The sequence below is a fragment of the Eptatretus burgeri genome, chromosome 7, assembly GCF_056783735.1.
Source record: "Eptatretus burgeri isolate ZD-2024b chromosome 7, Ebu_testis_v1, whole genome shotgun sequence".
NCBI classification, from domain to species: domain Eukaryota; kingdom Metazoa; phylum Chordata; class Myxini; order Myxiniformes; family Myxinidae; genus Eptatretus; species Eptatretus burgeri.
The window spans coordinates 57887798-57914684 of record NC_140967.1 but is presented as its reverse complement, the minus strand read 5'-3'; the positions used below and the strand labels follow the sequence as shown (position 1 = coordinate 57914684).

At 41.6% G+C, this 26887-nt stretch overlaps 1 protein-coding gene across 3 annotated transcripts in view; it reads left to right on the top strand.

The window, feature by feature from the left end:
- ANLN (anillin, actin binding protein) overlaps window positions 1-26847 on the top strand; it is a 44880-nt gene extending 18033 nt beyond the window's left edge. For 2 of the 3 annotated variants that reach the window (XM_085888592.1, XM_085888590.1), the window contains 15 exons: window positions 1782-1999; window positions 6050-6189; window positions 8742-8874; window positions 9475-9610; window positions 10984-11151; window positions 16994-17120; window positions 20357-20405; window positions 21739-21789; window positions 21901-21936; window positions 22545-22575; window positions 22679-22785; window positions 23448-23534; window positions 23634-23741; window positions 25884-26056; window positions 26331-26847. In XM_085888592.1, the coding sequence (XP_085744718.1) occupies window positions 1782-1999; window positions 6050-6189; window positions 8742-8874; window positions 9475-9610; window positions 10984-11151; window positions 16994-17120; window positions 20357-20405; window positions 21739-21789; window positions 21901-21936; window positions 22545-22575; window positions 22679-22785; window positions 23448-23534; window positions 23634-23741; window positions 25884-26056; window positions 26331-26442 (1676 nt within the window). In that variant the 3' untranslated portion in view covers window positions 26443-26847. The remainder of the gene's footprint in view (window positions 1-1781; window positions 2000-6049; window positions 6190-8741; window positions 8875-9474; window positions 9611-10983; window positions 11152-16993; window positions 17121-20356; window positions 20406-21738; window positions 21790-21900; window positions 21937-22544; window positions 22576-22678; window positions 22786-23447; window positions 23535-23633; window positions 23742-25883; window positions 26057-26330) is intronic. The other variant, XM_085888591.1, reaches the window with a different exon arrangement.
- Window positions 26848-26887: the final 40 nt, after the last annotated feature.

Here is a 26887-nt window from a genome sequence, read left to right as displayed (position 1 = left end):
TCTTTCCTCCAGGTCTTCAAGACAGCTTTTCACCACCATTTCAGATCACCCCCAATCAAAAACCATGATCTTGTTTACCCCCGTTTACCCCCTCCACCCCACCTCCAAACCTACCTTCCAAATTTCCAATTTTTCATTTCTGGGAGTTTGCTTCTGTATCCATTTTGTCCACCCCTCATTCCTCCTCACACCCATTACAGTGTTTGTTCAAGTCTCCCTCTATTTTGGCCTTCAATCCTGGTGTTGGTGTCCACCCCCCTTCCACTGTTGCTTTTGTTTTGTTGTGCCATGATCCATTCTGTTCTTGATCCATACTATGGTCGCTCTTCCACGAGCCTTAACCTTGTATATTAAAGAAAAGAAAAATTCGACCAAACTTGTCGCAAGTATGGACTAAAACACAAAGGTGAACTTATTTGATTTTGGGTTCAAAAGGTGTAAGGTCATGTGGCCTTTAATTTAAATTCTTTGTTACCACTAAGTGGTGAACCACAGATGTCAACCAAACTTTTTCACAAGTATGGACTGCAATACCGAGATGAACCGCTGCGATTTTGGGTCCAACAGGTCAAAGAGCGTGTGCCCTTTGAAAAATCGTTTTTCCTACCATAACTCAAGTTAGAAGCGTCGGTTCATCTTTGTTCATCTGAAACAGCTATTCACCAGCACCTAAAGTCACCCCCCCCCCATCCAAAACCATGATCCTGTCGACTCTTGTCTCTCCAAAACCATGATTTTGATTCCCGTTAACCCACCCAGGCCCACCTCTTTCCAAATTTCAAGTCTTTGCATCCTGAGTTACTTGTACATCCATATTAATATCGTCCACCATACATTTTGCACAAGTGTGGACTGCAATACAAAGAGGAACTGATGCGATTTTGGTTCCAGCAGGTCAAAGAGCATGTCTTCTCCTACCTGTCATTCTTCCCCACATCCCTTATTTGTTCAAGTCTCCCTTTTTTGTCCCTCAACCCTACTGTGGATGTGCTTATGCTATTTTTCTGCTGTTACGTCTTGATCCGTCCGTGTGTGTGTGTGTGTGTGTGTGTGTGTGTGTGTGTGTGTGTTTAATGTATATATATATATATGTATATATATATATATATGTATGTATATATGTATATATATATATCCCTGTGTCGTAAGAGGCGACCAGGGTTGCGTCAGGAAGGGCATCCGGCGTAAAACGTGCCAAATCACTATGTGGATCATACGGATGATCCGCTGTGGCGACCCCTAACGGGAGCAGCCAAAAGAAGTTTTATATATATATATATATATATATATATATATATATATATATATATATATATATATATATATATATATATATATATATATATATATATATGTATGTTGGGGCGTATTATGTGATTCCGTTCCTGTCCGCACTCTAACTCCCAAAGTTTTCAACTTTCACGTTTCATATTTGGTACATAGGTACAGACTGTGGAGACGGTATGTCGTGACATACGTTCGTCATCTAAAGTGGTTGCCATGGCAACCAGGATGCTGTTTTCCATGTCATAGCACAATTCTGTATATACCTTCTTGTTCTTCATAAATTGAGTGTGTGTGTGTGTGTGTGTGTGTGTGTGTGTGTGTGTGTGTGTGTGTGTGTGTGTGTGTGTGTGTGTGTGTGTGTGTGTGTGTGTGTGTGTGTGTGTGTGTGTGTGTGTGTTTGTGTGTGTGTCTCAGACTTTTTCGGGCGTATATTGTGCTCACTTGCGCTCTTGTTTTTAATTTTTTTTGTTCTTTTTTTACATCCATTGCATTAGCTGATGAAGAGGAAGAGAATAACTCGAATCTCATTGACGAGCTATTTGATGGGATTCTGGATGACCAGCCTGTCTCGGAAGAGGATAATCGAGGGTCTGCAAACGGTGCGGAGGAATCTGAAGACTCTGAGATGGTTGCAGAGGATGCTGAGGACCTCCTTCATCTATCGAGCAGCTCTCTTTCTGAGACTGTGGAGAAGGTCATAAGCATTCCACAGGTGGAATTTTTTGGTCTTTCGCTGAATTTTTCGGCGTATAGGTCCATACTTTCTCCCCCGAAAGTCCAGGCCTTGACTTGAACTTAGAATTGACTTATCTGTTTTCAGACCTTTAATTGCATAAATGAATTTTTTTTTTTTGCAAAGTGTGATATTTTCTGAAATAAATTGTATAATCGTTAATTTAAAACGCTCAACAGTAATGATACACAATGTCGTGGATGCAGTCCTAGAAAGTAGAAAGCAGATGAGATTTTTTTTTTTTTTTATTGATGTAGGGAGACGGCACATTTTTGGTCATCTTAACATAACTTTAACCTCACTTAACTCCATATTAAACTAATCAATAAAGAACACAAATGAACAATCAAATGAACAGTTGCAGCCTTCAGGGGTACTCATCAAAATCTAGCACCGAGATTACCTGTCGGGATTGGGGAGGTGCGTTTGTGTAGTGGAGGGGTTGCAGTGAGGGTGATCAGGCTTTCATGTCTCAGATGGACTGCTCAAATAATTTGTGGACTGGGAAGGCAAATGGGAGGTAATCCCGGAGCGATATGGTGTTCCCTTGTCCTGATCAAGCTTTTGGGTCGCGCAGAGAATCTGCAATCGAGAAATCTATTGAGCGGAGAAGTCGTCACCAAGGTGCAGGGGGATGGTGCGATCACAACGCCTGCGATTAATATGAATTTTTATGTTTGTATTAATAACCCCTGAATACCCTAATACCCCTATTTGGTGAATGCCCCTGAAAGTTTGTATTAATTTATGATTAATATGAATTTTTGTGATTAACATGTTTGCATGAAGACAAATATTATGTTGAAAAAAACCAAGAAGACTAATCGCTGCTGCAAAGTGAGATGGACAAACATTGAGTGCTTGTATTGCAATAAGTCAGATGTTCATTTTTAGTTTATCTGGAATTTACAGATAAGGTATCGTCATCGCATGCCGTAGAGCATCACCTGTGGTCAAGTGATTCTCGTCCTGCTTACAGGGGAATTCGCGCATTGCGTTCCTCCAAGCTCTGCCTTCGGTGTACTGCATTTCGAGTGGAGGGCAGTGGACTCTTGTTGGAGGAGTCTGAAGTGAATACTCACTGGGCCGGTTACTTTCAGCGGCTGTACCAGGCTGATCCACCAGCTGTTGAGTTGGATGTCAGGGGTGTTGCTATCCTTTTTTGCTGACCCTCCAATCAACTGTGATCCACCTTGGTTTGTGGAAAGAGGCTGAATGAACTGGATGAAATTGGATAAAGCTCCTGGGATCTGTGGTATCCATGCTGAACTCTTCAAGGCTGGTGGAAATTCTGAACTCTTGTCATTCCATGCAGTTCTGTACACTGCCTGGAACACAGGAATCATCTCAACTGACTGGAAGAGCGGCCTTGTTGTCCCTCTCTGGAAAGGGAAGGGTGATCGCCAGGACTGCAACGACTACTAAGAGGTGACGCTGCTCTCAGTGCTGGAAAAGGTCATTGCTTGGAAAATTCTTGACAGGGTTCTGCACCATCTGCTTGAGCGCCAGCGACCAGAGCAGTCAGGCTTTACACCAAAGCAGTCAACGATTGACCGTATCCTTGCTCTTCGGGTCCTCGCCGAACGCAGCTGAGAGTTTTAGCAGGGGCTGCTTGCAGCTGATGTTTATCTCTGTGAAGCATTCGATTCATTGACTCTGGATGCCCTCTGGAGGATTCTTGGTCTTATTGGAGTGCCACCAAAATTGATCAATCTGATGTCTGAACTATACTCTGGGACTAAGAGTGCTGTGAGATGTGATACCATCTTATTTCCACTTGTTTCTGGAGCTTGTCAAGGGTTTGTACTGTCCCCCACTTTTCAGCACTTGTATGAACTGGATTCTGCGGAGGATGTCGGACAGATCAAGCTGCGGTGCATCGTTTGGGAATGTCAAGATCTCTGACCTTGATTTCACAGATGATGCAGTCATCTTTGTGGAAACTCTGGATATCCTTTTGGGAGCCTTCGAGGTGTTGAATGAGGAGTAGGAACCACTGGGATTACGTGTTTCCTGGGTCAAAACTAAGATTCAGGCTTTCAATGACATCTTGGATGCTGCTGTCTTGTCTCTATCTGTTTGTGGTCAGGATGTTAAGGTCACTGAGAGATTCACTTACCTTGGCAGTGATATTCATGTCTTTGCTGGCTGTGAGACGGAGGTCAACAGACATCTGGGTCGGGCCTGGGAAGTCATGGATTCACTGGATCATGGGGTGTGGCGCTGTTGGTACCTGTGCAGGATGATGACAGTCTGAGTCTTCAGGTCCTTGGTGCTTCCAGTCTTGCTCTATCGAATGTGAGACTTGGACTCTGACCAGGGATCTGAGATGGAGACTTAATTCCTTTTGGTCCCAGGTCTCTTCTGAGACTCCTTGGCCATCACTGGTTGGACTTTGTGTCCAACGAGCAGTTGCTGAGAGAGAGAAATGAGATTTGTTATCTGCATACTCCGTGAGTGATGCAGTGAGTTTATGTTGGCTAATGAGAGCATCTCACGTTGGGTACCACTGCCTGTCTAACTATTCTTGTACACTGTGTCGAACAAATGGAGGAAAGAACAACGGAGTCAGATTTGAAACAACAACCAACCATTAATCACTCACTTGGAATGTAGTTCCGGGAAGCTCATGGGATTGCGCGTCCGTCCATCCATCCACAAATACTTCTAACTTCTCTGAAACTGCATACACTATTTCGATGAAACTTGACCTCAACCTTGATCATCCGGTGTGTTCCAAAGTTTGTTCACGGCATTAAAAAATCGGGCCATAAGGGGGTTTATGGAGTGAGTTTATGGAGTTCCTCCCCTCCCCCCCCACCACCCCTAAAAGAGGTATTTGCTTCTCAAAAACTGCACACACAATTTCGATGACAATTGACCACAACCTTCATCACCCGTGATGTACCAAAGTTTGTTCACGACATAAATAAATAAAAAAATTGGGGTCGAAGTAGGCTTACGGGGTGGGGAGGGTTTGCTCCCCAAAATAGATATTTTTTTTTATAACATGGGTTCATTGGTACATTTTGTTGACTTCCTCCTCAGTGTAATTATTCTACTAGGTGAGTTCCCAGGGCTATTGTGTATGTGTGTGTATATATATATATATATATATATATATGTATATGTATATATGTATATATGTATATGTATATATGTATATGTATATATGTATATGTATATATGTATATGTATATATGTATATGTATATATGTATATATATATATGTATATATATATATATATATATATGTATATGTATATATATGTATATATATGTATATGTATATGTATATATATGTATATGTATATGTATATATATATGTATATGTATATGTATATGTATATGTATATATATGTATATGTATATATATATATATATATATATGTATATATATATATATATATATATATATTTTAAACGCGGCTATATTTCCATCCATTCATCATGTAATTGTTAAAAAATATTCTTTGTGGGTAGGCTCTCCTATGTTGAAAGTTTTGTCAATTGCCTATGCGGTTGTGGAGAAAATGAATTGAAGTGAGTAAAGGTGAAAAAGTGAGGGTGGAAGAAAAAAAAATTCATGGCCTTGGCTGACGTTCCACAACATGGAAATGGATGGTTGTGGATGCCTATTGCTGTTATATAATTAATTTTGTTATTAATCTCATGAATTTATATATAAACCTTTGCTTTGTTCTTCCAAGAGACAGATTGATGTATTTTTTTATTTATTTATATATATTTTTTTTCTTCTTCCCATTTTTGCTGTCATCGTGTGTGCAAAGTTACATATAGCCTGTACAAGTACTGTGCGTTTCGATAATGTTGAATCACATCTAATTGGTCAACTTCTGTCACTAATTGATTGGATTAAGCATTTCACTTTTGCGTGAGAGGCCAGGATTTTTAATTTTTATTTTTTATTTTTCTCTGGTGCCCTAAAGTTTGTGCTTCACAAGGTGTAACTGATTTTGGAATAAGCAAAATTGGTGATTCAAGCTATTCTTTGTGAATTCTGAGCAGCTGATGCTGGGGAATTGCTCTCCCAAGACCAAGACCAGTTCCGACAGTAGCTCCAATGTGCAGCCGGCGAGGTCTTGCCTGCGTCGCTCAGGCTCCTTGGACAGCATCGCTGCACCGGATGAATCGGCTCTTCCCTACAGGTGTGCAGAGTATCATGAATTTATAATGAAAAGTATCGACTTGGAACGATGGCCATTTGACGTGTTTTTAAATTCTGAACATCCATTTTTAAAGTAGTGCTTTTGACACATTGATAGCGTGTGGCAGTGACTATATATATATATATATATATATATATATATATATATATATATATATATATATATATATATATATATATATATATATATATATATATATATATATATATATATATATATATATATATATATATATATATATATATTTATTCTACCAATACTTGGGAGCCTCGTTTGTATGCATTGCTGTCTATGCTATCGCTGATGATTCGCCAATAAGTGATGAAACCGGCCCGGCAGCTGAGGGGGGTGTGTTGCATTGGGATTCTTATGTGTGTCCTGTCAACGATTTTTATTGTTGTTGAGGAACTCTGGGAAGGGTTTGAAACGGTGCAGCGCTTACCTTGTGTAGGTTTTCTTGGGTTGCTTTATGCAGCTTCTTTGGCTGGAGGAGTGTGGGAGGGGTAAATTATTTATATGTATATATGAAGATATATTCATCGGTCCATGAGACAAATGTGTTGCACTTGTAGGTTACTTTGCTTTCACTCTTCTGTCCAGTTCATCCCAAACCAGCTCGATGGGATTTAAGTCTGGAGACTGTGCTGGCCATTCCATGATTTGAAACCTACCATCTTGTTCTTTTCTTCTAAGGTTGTTCTGACATAGCCTGGAGGTATGTTTTGGGTCGTTATCTTGCTGTAGGATGAACCCCTGACCAACTTGGCGTCGACCAGAGGGTATTGCATGGTGCTGCAAAATGCTGTGGTAGCCCTTTTGTTCAGGGTGCCAGTCACTCTGTGCAAGTCGCCGACTCTGGATCCAGCAAAAGAGCCCCAGATCATCATGCTTCCATGTTTGACAGTTGGTGTCGCACTGAGGAACCATCCTTTCGCCTTCTCGACGGCAGACAAAAACCCTGCATGATGAACCGAAGATTTCAAATTTTGATTCATCGGTCCATGAGACCTTCTTTCAGTTTTCAATAGTCCACTGGCAGTGCTTCATGGCCTCGGCAAGCCTCTTTTTCTTATTTTGCCATCTTAGCAATGGCTTTCTTACTTCCACTCGACCTGTCAAACCTGCAGCTCGAAGTCTTCTCTTCACAGTTGAAACTGAGTCTTCCTTGCTTTGACCAGTGTGAAGCTGTGGTTGAAGCTGCTGTCCTGTGAGCCGCCTATCACGCAAGCTGTTGACTCTCAGAAACTTGTCTTCTGATTGTGTTGTGGCTTTGGGTCTGCCAGACCTCTTCCTGTCAGTTTCCTTCAGTTTCCAAGTGCCTTTTGATGGTTTAGGAAACTACTGACTGACACCTTGGCTTACTTTGCAATTTCTCTAAAGGAAAGACCTACACTTTTCAGGGTTATAATGGTCTGTCTGTCTTCCTTTGTTAATTTCTTTTTCTCGCCATTATGATAGCAATATACTACTTCTTGCAGTGCAATATTGTCCAAATAATGTTTCAGAGGGTGTAGCAACACAGTCTCTTCCAACACTGCTTTTATTCAGACAGAGGGTTTGTAACTAATCAACAAAAGTTAGGACACCTGTAGGAATTGTTTGCATCAACTTTCAAGGCTTAATTTACTTCCATTGCTGCAAAACAGCTGCAGTTGCTAACCTATTACTTGTTCCCTGAAAAGGGCCTTTTTTAACTGCATGAAATTTACATTATTTTTCAGTTTTTGGTAACCGAAACTTTTTTTTAACCTCTGGCAGTTTACCGCTTGGCTTTGTACCATTTCAGGTTATTCACTGGACTTGAACTGCTTAAATTTCAGTAAAAACTGAAAAATGGGGGTGTTCTAAAACTTTTAACCGGTTGTCTTAATGTATGTATATATATGTATATGTATATATGTATATATATATATATATATATATATATATATATGTGTATATATATATGTATATATATATATATATATATATATATATATATATATATATATATATATATATATATATATATATATATATATATATATATAGTGGTGTGCGCCTGTAATCCTACCACGCGTAGTGGCGTGCGCCTGTAATCTGGCTACTCGGAGGCTTGGGTTGGAGGATCGCTTGAGGACGGGAGCTCATGCTGGTATACTGTGTCGGAGTGGCGACCCGTCCAGGATTGTGCCCAATAGCCAAGGAGACTGCTTAAGCAGCACCAACGCTCTGCACAGAGTAGGATCCCAATCTCCTCCTCTCCTCCTTTGTAAAGAGTACATCGGTGTGGCATTATCCCTGGTACCCTGAATATATTTCCAATTCTTGCTGAAACCTACAGAAGGCACTGCATTAGCAGCATAGCTGCACATTAGCAAATTATGCTACCTGCAGCCTTGTGCTGCGTAATGAAAATTGTAATAATAGTAATAATATGATAGTGTTTGATGTTTGCATTTTTCCCGCTTTTTGAAGATTGTGTTTTTGGGGAAGTGTTACTCGTGTGCCAAATATAATTTTCCCTTCAAGTCTGAATTATTATTTTGCAGTATCCATGCGTATCGTAGTCAGCGTATGAGCGCACATGCCCGCATCCCTGCAAAGCTGGAGTCTGCGCAGAGGAACGAAGTCAAGAAACCTGACCCTTCACCTCGCCATCCATCGCTGAAGGAGATGATTCAGGTGGGAAATTGCACGTTTTTGTCACCTTGCGTTCTCATTTTTTGACTTGGGCTGAAACCTCGTAGTGATTGTGTCTTGTCATAGTCTGATAAGCCAGCTGTGTTCTAGCTTTTGTAATGGTCTATAATACAGTTCATGAGGTGTTTTTATGATGCCTCTGCAGCCGAAAGCCGGAGACATTGTGCTTGTGTTGTCTGTCTGTCCGTCCGTTATCGGTTTTTTGATACCATGAAAACTTGAGAAGTGCTGAAGATATTTAAACCATATTTGGCACAAGTGTGGACTGTAATACAAAGATGAACAGATTCACTTTTTGTGTTCAAGAGGTCAAAGTTGTTCATGTGCCTATTGAGATTCAATTTGCATCCGAATTGAGTTAGAAACATCTGATTTTTTTTTTCTTCGACTTGTCTCTCTTCTCTGTCATGTGACATATTTTGCATGTGACTCGTAATTGAGATCAAATGTAACAGCGGCTCAACCTCAAATGCTGGCGGAGGCCTATCGATCAACGTATTCGCTGCAAAATCTATTTTCTGTTTTTTTTTTTTTTTTTTTTCTGGAGATGTTCCCCTTTCAATTTCTTGCCTTCTCACACAGATGCTGTCAAATGCAGCGAATGCCCAGCAAAGCATCACCCAGCAGGCACGGCAGGCTCTCAGCTGCTGCACCGATGAGGAACATGGACGTGGATCCCAGCAAGAAGCTGAGGCTGAGCGTCTGCTGCTTCTGTCTAGTAAGTGTCATGAACCTGGTCATGAGGAGCAAGCTTCCTGCAAACTATTCATATAGGAATGAGGTTTGCAAGTTACCATAAGGACTGATTGAGCAAAAGATGACCTGAGGAAGAATTTATTGCAAGCAATTGAAATTGCCTCCAAGCTTTCCATACAGGGTAAACTTTTCGTGCCATAAGATTTATGTTATACAAAATTTGTTTTCAATCAAACAATGTAACATCCTGCGCAGCTATAAACAATTGATTATGAAAGGGGATTTGAATATAACCTTAAATATTTTACCATTTAAACACGAAGAAAAGGCAAATGGACAACACGGAGAAATGGGTCGTTTTAGGCCTCAGATATTTTTTTTTTTCCTTGAGAGTGAAAATGTTTGTTCTGTCCATGGTGAAGGGAAGTAGACATATGAGGGTTTACAATAGTTCACTTGTGGTTTTGGAGTACTATAATGGGAGGGAGCAACAAGGTGAGCTCAAGTGCTGAACTCGCTCAACAGCTGCAGCGCTGTGGATGCAGGTTGAGCTAATAGGCCTTCAGGAGTCGAGGCTCTGTCCTCAGCTTGCATATCGCTGGGATTCCCCCGAGAGGCTTGATCAGCCTTGTCTGGTTCCCAAACTCTTCTCCCAAGCTCCATGACGTACCTTGACGCCTTGACACGCTCGTACTCGTACTCTCGCCATGATCATAAATGTCTTCGTTTGAATACATTTTCTCCTATTTTCATCGGTTCGTCGATGGACGGCATAATCTCCATTTGGTTCTTTCATTTGCATCTTAGCTCTTCAGACCTAATTACCTTTGGCACGGAAGGTGGGCGGAGGTTACATTTTCACCTTCGTTTGTCTGTTTGTGAGCAGGATATCTCAGTTATTGACGGATTCAGATGAAACTTGGTGAACATTTTGGCCACGTAACGAGGACAAATTGATTAGATTTTGGTGAAAATCCTGATCCAATTTTTTTTTTTTTTAATGCAGTGATTATTCACCATTGAGGGGACCACAAACAATATATATATATATATATATATATATATATATATATATATATATATATATATATATATATATATATATATATATATATATATATATATATATATATATATATAGCATGATATTTCAAAACGTTGTGGATGGATTATGACAAAACTTGGTGGATGAGTTGGGTAGGTAACAAGAACAAGCTGATTAGAGTTTGGTTGAGGTCCGGCCTCTTGGTATATAAAACATAAAATTTTCAGCCTGGTGGAGGTATGTGCTCTAATGAGTGCTGTTCTCGTCTTTACATGTCGTTTGTTCGATTGTTTTGTCCTTCTCTGTGGTCAACCCATTTTCAAGTTGATGTTTCTTCAATTAACCCATAGCCGAGAAACATAAAGCGCTGCTGGAAGAGCTCAACCGGCTCAAAGTGGGCCAATGGAAAGTGAACCAGACCAAGGAGCCATCCCCATCATGCCTGGGCTGTGCGCAAGTATCCGACATCCGGCTACCTCTGAAAGCGGAGTTCATTTGCTCTTCGGCTTCAAAACCAGGTACTTTCTAATGCTCATTTGCTATTGTTTTGAATTTTGGAAAGGCATAAGATGAACCATGTGTTGAATGTTAATCTACTTCACTGGATGCGAGTTGTGTTTTTGTTGTGGTTGGTGTCTCAATTAGCTCTTTGTTTGGTTTTTGCTTACAAAAATTGAAGATTTTTCAAGTGCATTGGTCAGTCCTCAATTTTCTTATGATTGACTTGAAATTTGAAGATTTCTATTTTTGAATTCAACCAGCCAATTATTTTTGAGGTCAACATAGGCTCAAGGTCAACAACTAAGGTGGTTTTCTTTTTTTGTATACATTGTTGAGGCTCGCATGAGAGCGAACACACAATGCACAACAAGGGGGGCAGGAGACGAGAGGGGCGGGAGAGGGAAGGACAAAACAGTGGGGAACAGAGACATTAGGAGATCTGTGGAAGGGAGAGGGATGGGGTGGGGAACACGGGGTAAACAAGATGGACATAAAAGGGTCTTTCAGGAAGGAAAGGAGGTAGGTTTGGGGTGGATTAACGGGGGTAGAAAAGATCGTGGTTTTGGATGGGGCAAGACAAGTGGTGGTGGTGAACAGCTGTTTTAATTGAAGACCTGAAGGGAATAATGGGATTGAAGAGGGTGTGGGAGTTTACTCCAAATGTGGGGAAAAAGAGGAATGAAAGTGAAGGTGAGCACTGATTCGTGATTTTGGTTGTTTTGCTGGCAACGGAGCTTGAGCACCCTGCGGAAATATGGGGGGGGGGGAATATCGCAAGCAGAATGGGGGGGGCGAGACTGAAGAGGAGACTGAAGAGGAGACAGTAGAAGACAAAAAGACCACCGACCTGCCTGCGGTGAGAGAGAGAGGCCGAAAGACTCAACCTCACCGCGGGAGATATTAGTGATCCTCAATGCCTTGCTTTACACAGCGTGAAGCTAAGAAAGGAGAGAGGCAGGAGCACCAGCCCAGAGGGGAGAGCAGTACTCCATCAGGCTGAGGGCGAAAGCTTTGTAGGTGGTCAGGAGCTCAGGTGGGCTGAGGAAGGACTTTGCACGACAGAAGATGACCAGTCGGCGACTGGCTTTGGAGGCGAGGTTTGAAATGTGGCGTTCCCAGGAAAGGTCATGGCAGATAGTGAGACCCAGAAGCTTGAAAGAAAGGATTTCTTCGAAAGGATTGTGGGGAAAGGGGGGGGGGGGGGTCCAAACGGTCCTTTTGGAGAGACTTTGTGAGTGAGATTTGTCAGGATTGAAAGACATGTTCCACATGTTGGACCAGTTGTGATTTTATCCAAATCTGCAGAGTGAAGAGGTTGCTGCTTGCCGGTTTGACGGGTGACAGATGGTGCGACAGAGGGTGGAGTCATCAGCAAAGAGATAAAGAGGATTTTCCAGAGTCAGAGAGATCATTGATGAAAACCAGAAAAAGAACAGGGCCCAGAACACTGCCTTGAGGAACGCAAGCCTGGACAGGAATAGGGGGTGAGAGAATTCGATTAAAGGCCACACGTTGGCTGGGACAGGAGAGGAAGTCTCTGAGCCATGAGTGGCGATGGCATTGGATACCATACGAAGAGAGTTTGGCGAGCAGGGCAGGGTGCCAGACCGTGTCAAAAGCACATGATATGTCGAGGGATATGGCTCTGGTTTCATGTCTGTCATCGAGGACCTCCATCCATTGTTGGGAGAGCAGAAGCAGCATATCTAGGGTAGAGTGACCTGGTCTGAAACCAAATTGATGATCAGAAATCAAGCCATTGGAGAAGAGGAAGGATTTGATGTCAGACGTGATGATGGATTCCATAACCTTGCTGATGATTGGGAGCTGGCTGAGTGGTCTGGAGTTGCAAGTATCTGGTGTTGCACATTTTTTTTTTATTGCAGATCTGTCATGTTTGCTGATTTCCAAGCAGATGGCAGATGACCTTGAGCAAATGAGATGGTGAATATAACAGAGAGAGGGGGAGAAGGTTTTTAGGACACATGGGCTGATGCTGTCTGGACCAGTTGCAGCATCTGAGTTGAGGTTTGATAGCAAGATCTCTACTTTGTTAGAAGAAAAGACAGTGCCCCTGGACAGCTGGATGCGACTGGGTAAGGCGGGTGCAGAAAGCGATGGGTTTCGGATGCAAGATTTAGGTGCAAACGCGGAGTTTAAGCATTCAGCCTTTTCACGTGTGGGGTATCAGCAGTGTGGCCATTTGAGGTAGGGTAGGTGATGGAGGGGGAACATACACCAGAAACAGATTTGATTAGATGCCACCAGGATTTTGAGGAGGGAGAGAGGTTTGAGAGTTCGGACTTGAGATGAGAAAGATGTTGTTTTCTGGCTCTCCTGAGGGTAGATACACACTTGTTCCGAGCTTTGTAGAAGGAACTGAGATTACCCTCAGTTGGATTTGCTTTCTGTGAGGTGAAGGCAAGTTATTTCAGGACAACTGCCTGACCACAATCTTCAGTGAATCATGGGCGGGAGGAAGGGTAGGACAACTGAAGATGAGAGGGGATAACTTTGTGCATGAGAGAGATCAAGTTTCTTTGAAAGAATTCCCAGGACAAGTTGATGTTGCAGAAAGTAGCAATGGGAGACTCGTCTGGAAGTTTGATGGGTGTTTGAAGACCATGCCAGACTCAACAGTGCTGAGGTGGTTCTCTAATCACAGCCAGTGATGTCTACTTTGACAAGCATATGGTCAGAAGAACCGATTGGAGTGGAGGAAGAACAACAGATATTTTCAGGGAAATTTGTCAAAATCAGATCCAGAAGAGATGGAGTACCATTGGTTGAGATCTGGGTCGGGAAGTTGACCGATTGAGTCGTCGAAGTCTTTTGCTGAGGTGCCATGACAGGTGAGAGAGGTACCCACACCGAGCCAACTGGCATGATGACAATTGAAGTCACCACATATGAGGAAGAGAGAGTTTGGATGAGAGGATAGAAGTTGGTCCATGTTTTCAGATTGTCAGGTGCAAATGGAGTCATCACTGTTTGGTGGATGGTCCAACACATATAAACATGAGGTGGGAGTGGAGGGGAAGCCCTAGCCAGAGTATTCCTGGTGGTGTGGGGGAGTGAGGGCAGTGCATGGAGAATGAGGAATAGAGTATTTGATGAAGAGAGCAGCACCTCCACCAGGATGAGGCTCAGGTCTGTCATGCTAGAGGAGGGAGTTACCAGGCAGGGAGAGATACTAGTATTTCTAAAATCCTCAATTTTTATCTCATTGACTTGAAATTTGAAGAGGATTTACATATCAGGTCACTGAATTCAACCACCAATTATTTTTGAGGTCAAATTTGGTTTATGGATTTTGCAAGTATCGTGGTCTGCACATCGTCGTCTTATTCTGTCTGTCTGTCTATCGCCTACAGGTCACAATTCTAAACCGATTTGTCACGAAACTTTACCAAGTTGTAGAGGTAGTCTCAACTGAGAAGCTGGTTGATCTCAAGGTCAAATTTCTAAAATTGTCATTTTTCATCCGAATGACTTGAAATTTTAACAGGATTTGCATATTGCATCACTGAATTGGGAAGATAACTATTTTTTTTACGCTCAACTCAAGGTCAAACTTCTAAAATCAATTTTCAACTGAAAAATCATCAATTTTCATCCTATTAACTAGAAAGTTGAACAGGATTTGCATCGTCCATCAGTGAATTGGGAAAGCAACTATTTTTGAGGTCAAAACGTCAAAGGTCAACTTTGTTTTAATGATAAGTGTGACTTCTAAAATCATCAATTTCAATCTGAAAAATCAATTTTCATCCAATTGACCTGAGCTTTGATTAAGATTATCAATTTTATTCTTGATGAAATGGACAATTTGTATCCATGGCAACCTTTGGAGAGGGGGGTGGATTTTGCACGTATCATGCTCTGCATGACGTCTTTATTATTATTATTATTATCATATTTTTTATGCCTCCATTTACTTAAGTCACCAGAGGCATTGTGTTTTTGGGTTGTCTGTACGTACGTACGTACGGCGTCCGTCCATGCTAATTTTCTCTGTTTTCTCTGCAACCGCTTCTCCGATTGACATGAAATTTTCACCATAGGTGCAACTCATGTAGAATATTTTAATGATAAGTGTGACATCATAGGTCACATGGTATGGCAGCCATGTTGGAAAAAAGGACCTCTTCATCTTCAAAACCGCTCCATGGAAAAAAATTGAAACCTGGCACAAGTGAAGTACTCCGCATGGGAAACGAGCGTGATTTTTTTGATGACGTCATAGGTGGCTTCGTTGTGACGTAATTGCATATGTCGAACGGTTTATTCGATCAGTATGAAATTTTTTGAGGGTCATCTCGGGCTAAATTGTATGAATGGGAAAAAAAAAAGAAGAATTTAAATGAAGAAGTCATTGGTCATGTGGTTCGGAAGCCATATTTTTTGTAACAAAAATCTTCAAAAGTATTCTTCTCCGAAATGGCTGAACAGATCAAGGCGAAACTTTACAGGTATGATCGCCGATCCATGAGGAACAAAAGGTTTTCCACCTATGACGTCATTGGTCACATGGTTTGGCAGCTATGATTTGTTGAACACTAAACCTTTAAAAGTCTTCTCCAGATGGCTTGACAGATTGAGAGGAAACTTCACCCACATGTTCCCAAGCTTTGGGGATACCAGCGTGTTCACAAATAATTAATGGGTCACATGGTCTGGCAGCCATATTGGATTGAAGAAAAATCATTTATCTTGCACCGCTTCATCAATTGATGTAAAACTTCACAATTGTGATTTAGTAGTCATGGGGAATATACGTCTTGAATTTCAACCTGATCGGACGCATGGTCTGGCAGCCAGAATTATTTAATGTTTTGAATCTGGGTTCAGGGATTTAAATCAAACTTGGTACAAGTATGCATAATAATGTACTCTTGTGGGTGGAGGCATATTTGTCGACGTCGCGACTGAAGAGTGCCGTTCTAGTTAAGTCTTGTGTTGGATCGTGTATTTTGTAATGTATTGCTTTCTCGGTATCTCGACTCAAGTCTGAGGTCGCAGTAACAGAAGGCTATGCTTTAATTGGGTAATCGTTTGGGAGAAATTGCTTTCTTGCAGTTGAGATAAAGGTGCTTGAAGCTGATTCTCAGAACCTGTTTCTCCCATATAGCAGACAGATTGGTGGGCCCTCTGTCTTCAACCACCTCCCTTGTTTTGGTCTTGCACCCTCTCCCCTTCCTGTTCTCCACCCCTGCCAGGTTTCTCTCGGGTACATGTGTTCTGCCAGCAATCCATTTCTGGTGAAACCCCTAAAATCCAGGCTCACTGCTCACATTGACTAATTTGTTCCTTTTTCTCATCTGCGGAACCAACGTCCTTGGTCTGTTCAATCCCATTCTTCCCTCCAGAGCTTCAAGATGGCTGTTCACCACCATCTCATGTCAACCCCCATGCATAATCGTTTTTTTCTTCTTTAAACTACACTCATTAACTCTCCCAAAGCATACCCCTTCCTTTCCAAGTTTTCTCCTTGCTCCCTTTACCCACCTGTCCATCTTATTTGTTCCATTGCTCCTTCATCCCATGGTTTTCCTTTCCTGGTTTGTCAGCCCATCATTTGTTGTGCTTGATCCAGCATCCACTCCCCCCCACCCCCCTCCCCAAGGTCTTGTAACCCTCCTCTTACTCTTTCAATTTTTACCCTCAACTATTCTTCTTCCAAGTGTCTGTCATTTCCCTCGACCCTGCTGTCAGTCTTTGTCTTCCCCCCTCCCCCTTTCCTATTGTTCTGTTGTGGCTCTTCCATGATCCTCTACTGTCTATACAAAAGAAAAAGATGGTCTTGCTTTTCTGTGCTTTCTTACTTTTGATCTGTCTCTCTGCTTGATCTCATTCTAGACAAAGGAAGCTGTTATTTTGTGGTTCTCCTAAGGAACGGCCCTGAGAACATTGTCGCGACGCCACTCATCTCTATGCAAGCAGCTCTCAACACCGATATGGTTCCCTTTCCCACCACCTTCACAGTGTGAGTCTCGGTCCATCTGCACTTCCTGGTGTTCCATACAATCCCCACCTTTTTAACTGTTCCGGCGCTTTGCAGTACGGTCGGTTTTTGGCCGGACGGATTTTTAGGTTATTTCTCCGAAATAAACTTAGAGTGGAATTTTGTTCCTTGTGTAATTTTGTTGGAATTTTTTGGAGAGTAGCAAACCTAGAGATTTTTGAGAAGTTTAAAATCTATTTAAATAAAAAAATGTTTCACATTTTTTTTTTCAACTTTTGGAAAGGTCGTTTTGGGGGTGAAAAACGCTTTTTTTGAATTCCAATTTAAAAAAAAATCTGAAACAATACAAAATAACCAACTGATGATGGATTACTGTTAAATGGCTAACAATGGATTTTATAAGATGATAAATTGTTGCATTTTGACTGTCGGTTGCCATGGAAACAGCATTTTTGGAGTGGAATTGCCATATTTTAATATATATATATATATTTTTTAAATTATATTTTCCATCGGATGGCCTAAATTGTTAAATATAGTGACCGTGACTAACTTACACATAAGTATTATGATTTTCAAGTATTGGAACAGTTGGTTGTCATGGAAACGGCCATCTGTGCAATGAAACATTGTGTCTGTTGTTCAATATCAGAAGGTTTCGGAACCTTCAGTAGTAAAACGTTTGAATTTAACTTTTTGTAGTTTGATGTATTGTAAGTGTTGTATTTATTGGCTGCACCTGAACTGTCACGCCTGTCTTGCGAGTTTAAGGGACAGTTTGGTCTGAAGGAAAGCGAGATCACTGAGCACCATGGCCTGTCTCCAAGTGTCCTCAACCGTGAACACAATGCAATTGACCGAATCAAGGCTGCCATACTTAGTCATGATATGGGCGCCAGTGAAGAAGGAGAAGAACAGAATGTACATGTCTGGCAATACAACACTAGCAATCAAGGTCAGGGACAAGACAGTATATCGAAAAGAAACCAAGGATTTGTATGGTAGACTGATGGTACTCTCCAGATCCAGCAGGGACGTGGACCAGAAGGATGCAATTGGCAACTTTGAATTCACTGTGACACCGACGGCCCTGTTTGCACCAAACGGTAGCTTACTGTCATGCACCGACAAGTCGAAGCTAATCCACAACTTGGAGAAGTTTGCCAACAAGGAACAGTCTTTACCAGAAGATGAGCTTGATGCCACACACATGGAACCAGCACCCGCTGATGCTGTAATTGATGGCAGTACGAGCACGAAGGTCGCAGTCGTGGATGGAATGGTAGATGTCCAGAAAATGACCAAGAAACCAGCAATGGTCGTGATGGTGAAGGACCTTCGTGAATGTTTAAATGATAGGGTGATGAGTCTGACCAGAGGCTTCGACCATGTAATTCTTGTTTTTGATACGTACAAGCAAGATTCCCTCAAGAGCACAACCAGAGACAAACGACGTCAAGGAAAGGCACCAGTCCAATATCAGGTCAAGGATGATACCAGTATCAAACACATCATGATGAGTCTTTCTGTCCCATGATCAAACCAAGGCTGATCTGACTGAGTACTTGGCAGAGAAAACTCTAGAATACAACCGCGATTCAACAAAGGTGGTAGTCTTTTCGGCATCTGGGCGGACGTCGAGCAACAGGGGTCTCCAATTTGAGGCGAATAACCATGAGGAGGCCGATACGTTGATGATCCAGCAAGCAATAGCTGCATCACAGCAACACACGGGAGATATTGAGCTGACTATATTCTCACCTGATACAGATGTTCTGGTTCTTGCCACAGCAAACTATCATCTCCTGCCAAGACGCACATCTATCTCAATGGCATCTAGCATTGTCGAAATCGAGCCAATCTGGAAGGCCCTAGGTGAGGAGAGAGCCCAGGCATTGCCAGCCTTCCACGCATTCACAGGTGCCATGGGCGGTTCGCTCGACATGGTAAGGCAAAGTGGTCCCGGTGCTACTTGAAGGCCAGTCACGACATGGTAGATGCCTTTGCTATGCTCTGTAAGGATGCTGAACTGTCAGAGGACCTAAACACAACTTTAGCAAGATTTGTCTGTTCAGGTTATTGTCCAAGTGGTGTCAATATTTCCAGCATCCCTGAACGTCGGTGGCATCTCTTCTGTAAGAACATGGCTGAGAATGACAAGTTACCACCAACTGTCGGTGCTCTGAGGCAGCATATCATGCGGGTACATATCCAGGCATACGTTTGGGGTCAAGCAAACATTTCTCAGCAAACATTTCTTGATCCATTAAAGAATGGCTTCCACAAGGACACGAGCGGTCAACTCAAACCGACAACAACAGACATTCTCCCTGCACCAAAGGCAATTATCGAGATGATAAGGTGCCAGTGCAAGACAATGTTCATCACAGAGATGTTCCTGCAGGGCCAAGAATTTAACATGCACCGATCTTTGCATGTGCAGCACTTCGTGTGAGAATAACGAGGACTCAAACATTGAACGGCATGACCACGATAGTGATGATGACGATGGCAATGATGATTGACATTAGAGACAGTGATGCCAATTGGCTACAAACTCATATTTGACATTAAGTACATTTCATTGATCACTATATTCATGCGTTACTTGTTTCAAGATTTGAAAGCAATACATTAAATAAACGGTAATTTGACAAAATGATAGCCGTTTCCATGGCAACCATTGCTCAAAATACAGATATATGTGTTCTCTAGTTAACAATTATGCATCATCAGTTGCTTGCTTGCGATTAATTTTGAATTTTCAGAGCTGAAATAAAAAAAACGGGTTTTTACCCCAAAACGACCTATTTGACCACATTATATGCATTGGAAAAATGTGAAACATGGATTTTCTGTTTTGGTATTGTTTAAGCTTTCCAAAAATGTTGGGGTTAGCTACTCTCCAAAAAATTCCAACGAACATTAAATTATGGACACAAGGAACCTGACTAGGGTCCCGGCGTCTGATATTTGAGAAACTCGGTGGGGGGAGGGGGGGCATCGCCTATTTCCCATAATCCCCAATTTTCACTCTGCTTGTTTGGGCAATAACCGTCAGCCCCCCACGGGGCTATTTAATAATATAATCATTTCTGCATGCATCAGAGATTGATATGAAAAGCTTTTTAAATGGTATTTGGTGGAGAAAATTGTGTAAAAAGTAGAAACAGCTTTTGCTTTTTCTGAAAACTTGATTTTGTGCACATTTTGACAAATGATTCGTTGCTTGCAATGCTTGTGAATTTTTTCTCCAGGCAAGATGTACCAAGCAACTTTGAAATCCATTTGGAAGTTTACTGTTTGGTGGGTACTCCCCTTGCATTTTGATACTTGTGAATTCTGTTATTTGAAGGTTGTTCTGCAAAGGGCATTCGGATTTACAAACAAGACTCGATTGTCAGACGTGCCAACTGTATCGTTTAAACACACACATATTGTCCCGTGTCCGTCGAATAGCAGACAATGGAGCCGGTGGGATCGGCTCGGGTGGGCAAATAATTTTATTCAGAGATTTACCTCTGAACACGTTTACACGCATCAGGAAGTTGTACGTAAAATTATCAAATTATCACCTTGTAAGCAAAGGAGGGCCAAAAATGCAACACATGTTTATAACAAAGAACACTGCAAACGGTACAGAACCCCCAAATGAAATTTAAGGCAGGAGGATCAAACCGAATGGTGAAATGAAATTTTATATCTTGATTTACCTTTTAAATTAACCCTTTGGCTGCAAGATGAGTGTCCAATACGAACACTAATATGGAATGGAATGAAAGATGTCGCCCGCAAATGAGACCGAATCGACGTAGAGGAGGATGCGGAGTGACTTGGGTAATGAAAGTCCATACCTTAACACCAGCCACTCTGCTCTTTCGGTACCTCATTTGGACTCTGACACCACCATGATACCAACGATAACCCCAGAACTTCGACAACGATGACCACAATCTCTTCCAGCACATTTTTGTTTTAATGCTCCAAACCTGTTGCCACATCTGTCAGTTCATCCAATTAGAATCTGCCACAGCACCATAAGGATAGTCTGAGGCTGCAAGTCATGTCAGAAGGTTCTTGATGGTTCCAGAAGTGGAGGTACAAGATCGATAGTACATGAAGCTTACAAAATGGCTGTGAGATCCTCTTCGAAGGTGCTGGAGAATTATTGAGACCAGGGTGGAGGGCGGAAATGAAAAGCACTTGAAATCAAGGGGAATGGAAACACAAAACGCACCCCCATGGGCTGGTCTGATGTGATTTAGGTGGACACTTGCCCTCATCACGGATCACGCCACCATCACTGCTCGACCTTTTATGCTTTCAAAAAAGCAGCCACTTAAATCGTACAAATTGCCGTCCAAGTGATGACTTTAATGGCTTGTGGTGGAATGCATCAAGCGCATGTTTGTGCTCATCTTGTTCTTAATATAATGACTCTCCTCAAGGTGCTACTTGCCCTTGCCCCCCCTCCCCCTCCCATGCTCTTGGTTTAGGAAAGTGAGGTGTTTTTACTTTAAAATGTGGCACAGGTGACGATGTGACTGAACTTAATCACAGCTTGGTATTTTGATATATATTTTTTTCATGAAAGTGTTATTGTAAATGTATTTGCCTTTTAATTATTTTTTTTTTAAAGTTTCAAAAACGAGAGGCAGCCACAAATGAGAAGAAGAAGAACAAAGTTTCGGTAATTTTACAATCTTCTGTTCTTCTTTATTGTATTATTTGATCAAAAGTAGGATTTTGTCATTCTTGTAACCTTTTCTTCTTTTGTTTTTGAAAACCTATTTTCCTGCAGACCATAACGCCCAAGAAGTTGTTGTCTTCAATCACAGTAAGCTTCTGATAATTGAATTAATGTGCTTAAGTTTTTCTCATTTATTTATTGGCTTACCCCCCCCATCTCCCATCCCCCTGCACAGTGGGAGATGAGCTTTTACAAACGCTCGTCTGTCACATCACTTCTTTCCTTTTTTTTTTTTTTTTTTTTAAACCATTTGAACTTCTGTCATCAAATTTTTAACAAACCTTTATGAGAATGAAAAAAGTAATTAATAATTGGGTCAAAATATTAAAGGACAAAGCCATAGTGACTCTAAATAACCCTTATTACCACCGCAGCGGGTCAAGCGTGAGACGGCCAATTTTTAATTTTTTTTCCTATTGCTTCTGTGTTTATTTGCCATTGAGCTTCAGTGTGTCTATCAAGGCCATACCGTTTTTTACCAATTGAGCTTTTGTCATCAAATCTTAAACCTTTATTATGAGAACATGTAAAAAGCAAGATAATAAAATGTTCAATTAAAATTTATCTTAATTTTTTTTTAACTGTCTTGGCAAGTTTATTTTGAGTACAAAGTGGACACGGACGAGCTTTGCATTTTGATGCTTTCGAGTTTTGGTTGCAATTTGTACACCTTTTATTTTGTTTGTATTTTATAGAAAATCAGTAGCAGCAGCCTCCCATCACCAGGTGAGTCACAATTTGTGTGTGGAGCCACTTGTCTTGAACTATTTTTGAAGTACAACGTAACCATTGGATGACATTTTGAATAATGGTCCGCGTATACCTGCAGCACCAGGGTCTGGTTCGAATCTGTCGAGGCACAGCGGTTTCAATCTTGTTGGCTCGGCGAAGCTCACATTGGCGTCGGTTGGCAAGGTCAAGTTCCAGCTTGAGCAGGTTGGCCTCGAGAGCTCTGAATTAATTTCTGGCACGCTGGTTTGTAAGGTTTGAGGCACATGTTTGGATGGATGCTTCTCCAACGTCAGCGTACAGATATGTTGCCTCTTGTTCACTGGGTGGCTGTTGTACATTGATGCCGCATGCTGGTGTACTCAAACCAATATCGTGGCCGATCGTGTTTATTTGTTATGAGCGACCTGGGAGGGGCAGCAACCTTGCCGGTGATGCTTGTCTCATAAAAAGTGAAAGGAATGAGGAATTGTTTTCGACATAGGGGAACTGTCACTTGAAAATTGAGTGTGTGGAAATTGTACTCCAACTCAGCATGTGGGTTAAAAGTGTAAATGTGGTTCTTGATTGTGGCCATCTCACAGCAACGTTATCCTGCTCTTGTGCATTTTCTGTAGAAAACAATATCGATTCATGTATTTGATTCATCGCAGATTCAGCCTTGTGTCACGGTATTGAAATGCTGCTTTTGTTTCAATCGTATCTCTTTTCAAGTGGGCCTTGAGTTTTGAGGCCGTGTCGCTTTTCGGGAAGTGTTTGGGAAACCGGCTTATTTTAATCAAAGGTTCGCATTGGTTTCTTGCTGTGGTAATCTGTGCTTTATCTTTTCATTCTGCATGTTTGAATGGTGACCATGTTTGTGTTTTTAGGTTCCATTCCTGTCACCGTTAGAGGGTTATGTGTACCTCAAGTTTCAGTGCCGTATTAACACCGCTGTGGAGGAGCATGGCTTTCTTGTGAGTCTCTTCATACTCGGGGTGACCTTAGACGCATGTCTTGATGCTGCCTGGCCTGAACCTCTTGTGTTGAGCACTTCTTCACCTGTTCACCCTCAGACCATGTTTGATGATGTTAGTGGCTTTGGAGCATGGCACCGACGTTGGTGTGTACTTTCTGGGAACTGCATATCCTACTGGACGTATCCTGATGACGAGAAAAGAAAGGTGATTGTGAAGATATCTCAAAAGCTCTTAAATCAAATAAAAATAATTTGGTTTTTCGTACGAAATGCTCTTTTGATGTCACCGACGGCGACTGGAAGGTTTTGAATGTCTTTCGGTTTATTATCCTTCGCAGACGGTAGTTTTATCTTTGAGCTCACCCTGGCGCTGGTTGTGCTAAACAGCTGCCTGAAGGGGGCACCACACTGTAGTGACTGCAGGCATGGAGACATGGACTTTGAGGGAGAAGTGCGAAACATCACGTTTGAATACACGTATCTTGATCTTACATTTGAGCAACAAGAACACACCCAAATCTGACACGATAAACATAAACTAGTAATAGGAGTCCACAACCATCCTTGACCATGTTGTGGAACATCAACCGAGGCCCTCACTTTTTCATGTTTTCTCTACAACCGCTTGAATCTTTCAACATCGGAGTGACTACCCATGTATAATTATTCAACATAGTGGCTGGCATTCCAAAAAGTCTTGTGTAGGCATGGATTGCATGGTGTTTCACGTATCGGGAAATAAATGACCTCGCTTCGCCAAAATTGTCATTGTGGGGAAAAAGTTCCTGACTGTAAAAACTTGTTTTACAAATGACAAGTACTTGCAAAGAAGAAGAAAAAAATCCCCAGAAAGTTGCGGGGAAACCTTCACCGCACATTTACCGCTTTCTTTGGCATACTTTTTTTTTTTAACCCCAAGTCCAGGCTGTGACTTGAACCCAGAATCAACTCATCTATGGTTTGCCATTGAATTGCATAAATGAAAATTGCAGTGTGATATTTTCTTGAATAAATTGTGTAAATTTAAAACACGACAGAAATCATTGCCTGGAACGTTTGCCAATTGGATGAGCAATTTAACGTCTATCTGCTCACCGACACATGCAAAATGATCCAATCAATAACAAGCACAAACTCAACAATTACATTCGATCCATCCCTTTTCAATCCTAATCGTATATATATCCATCCATCAGGACCATACTCTGTGCAGAGCGTTGGAGCTGCCAAAGCAGTTTCCTTGGCTATTGGGCACAATCCTGGATGGGTCGCCACTCTGACACAGTATACCAGTATGCTGGCACTCATTTTGCTGACCTCGGAAGGATGACATGCAGAGTCAACCCCCCTGGTATTAATTCAACAGCCCGTAAAGTCACCCAAGTTGTACACGGCAGCTTTTAAATTGGAAGTTAAGTTCGCTGAGGAAAATGGTGGGAATATGGCTGCGCACAGGAAATAATGGGTTGGCGAGAAATGTTTGTGACTGGTGTAAAGCGAAGGATATGTTGTGGATTACCAAGAACGCTAATCGTGGCTGCAAAGCTCTGGACAAACACCGAGTGCTTCTATCACAACGCGTCAGGTGTTCAAGTTTATGAAGGAGTCGTGAAATGTAACAAAATGTAATGTGCTATTAGCCAGTCCTGATAATTATTAATCATTGTCAGTTGTTTTTAAAGTGTCAATATTTTTTGACATTTTTCAATATTAGGAATGTCATTTTTCAACAAAGTAGTTCAAATATGCACAAAATGGCTCATTAATATTCATGACTTTGGAAAATGCATTGAGTGTTGGAGAAGAATTAACACTTTGTGGTCTGACAGTTTTGTGAACAACTAGTTTTTTTTTTTTTTTCTTCATTCATTGATAAATCATTGTTGGAGTAAAAGATGAAGCAAAATCAAAACAAACAAAAAAAGAAAACCCCTAAAAATAGTGTGGGATTTCACACCAGCTGGTATTGTTTGAGAAGTCATTGTTGAAAGGGGTGGTGGTGGTTGTTCTTTGCTCAAATAAAATAATTAACTCTTGTGAGCAACATCAAACATTCTCTCATGCTGCTTTTTTTGAAATTCCATGCCCAGCTGGCTCATATTGACATCTTTGGGTGGAATTATGGATGAAAACCAGTCTCTTGCTCCTGAAGTGACCAAGTGTAGATTGGCAAGCATGACATCGTCTCCCATGCTATGGAGTCAATTTCTAATACGACACAAACTATAAAATTTTCTGGCATCTCTGAATTAAACACCTTGGAAAACGTTTGTGGGTAGTTACTCAAAAGCTATTTTGTGTTGGTACATGGATCACACGTTACCACATTGCCCCCTCATGTTCGCAGGATCCGATCGGGCGGTTGAACCTGGCAAACTGCGTGAGTGAGAGGATAAGCCTTGCGGAGCGAGAGTTCTGTGCCCGACCCAACACATTGGAGCTCCTCACGGCCAGGCCTCGTCTTCGTGACGACTGCGAAACGCTCATCATGCACATTAAAGGACAGGTTTGCATCTCCAGGTACATCTGAGTAACCATCCTTTAGATTGATTAGAAGCTATTGACTATATCTGGGAAGTAGAGGATGTCTTTTAATCAACAAAAATTGAAATGTTTCACCTTTCATGCCATGGGATTGTTATCCCAAATGCAATTCATAGACCAAATTGAGTGGGATGTGAGGCTGATCTTGGGCGATTGGAGGATTTCATGATTCTTCAATTTAAATACTTGAGGAATCCTTTTAAATTCTTTTCTTTTGACGGAACAAAAACCACACCCTCTGCCCCCACAGGAACTGGCTGTCCGCAGACTCACGGTTTGAGCGTGACATGTGGCTCGAGAAACTCAACCAGGCCCTATTGGGCCTACGCACGTGGCAACCTCAAGGATGCACATCAGTTTGAAATGTCTTGTTGCGTTCCTAAGCCAGGCATTCTGCACATATCCCTCTGCTGCTGTTGGCAAATTAACTGCATGAGTTTTCTTACCTGCACTGCACTGTGCTTGGACACTTTGAGGCTACAGATTGAATGTTATGCCATGTTAAGGACTCAGAGCTATATTCGTCTATATGGATAATACCAACATTAATGTTTGGGATTTTGCACAAGTACATTGTTTGATTTGCAGTTCATAAATCTTGTTCCCCAAAGCACCAAGTTATGTTCTAATGAGAATTCATTTTTAATGCTGTATTTTAAATAATAAAATTACTTGATAAGTAACTGCTTCCATGCACCCCTCCCCTACTTCCTTTCATGCATGCAACTATTTTAAGTTCATTTCAAATAAACAATTGGCAAATTTAACATTGATGCATGGGAGAACTTCATTGATGCAAAGGAGTTG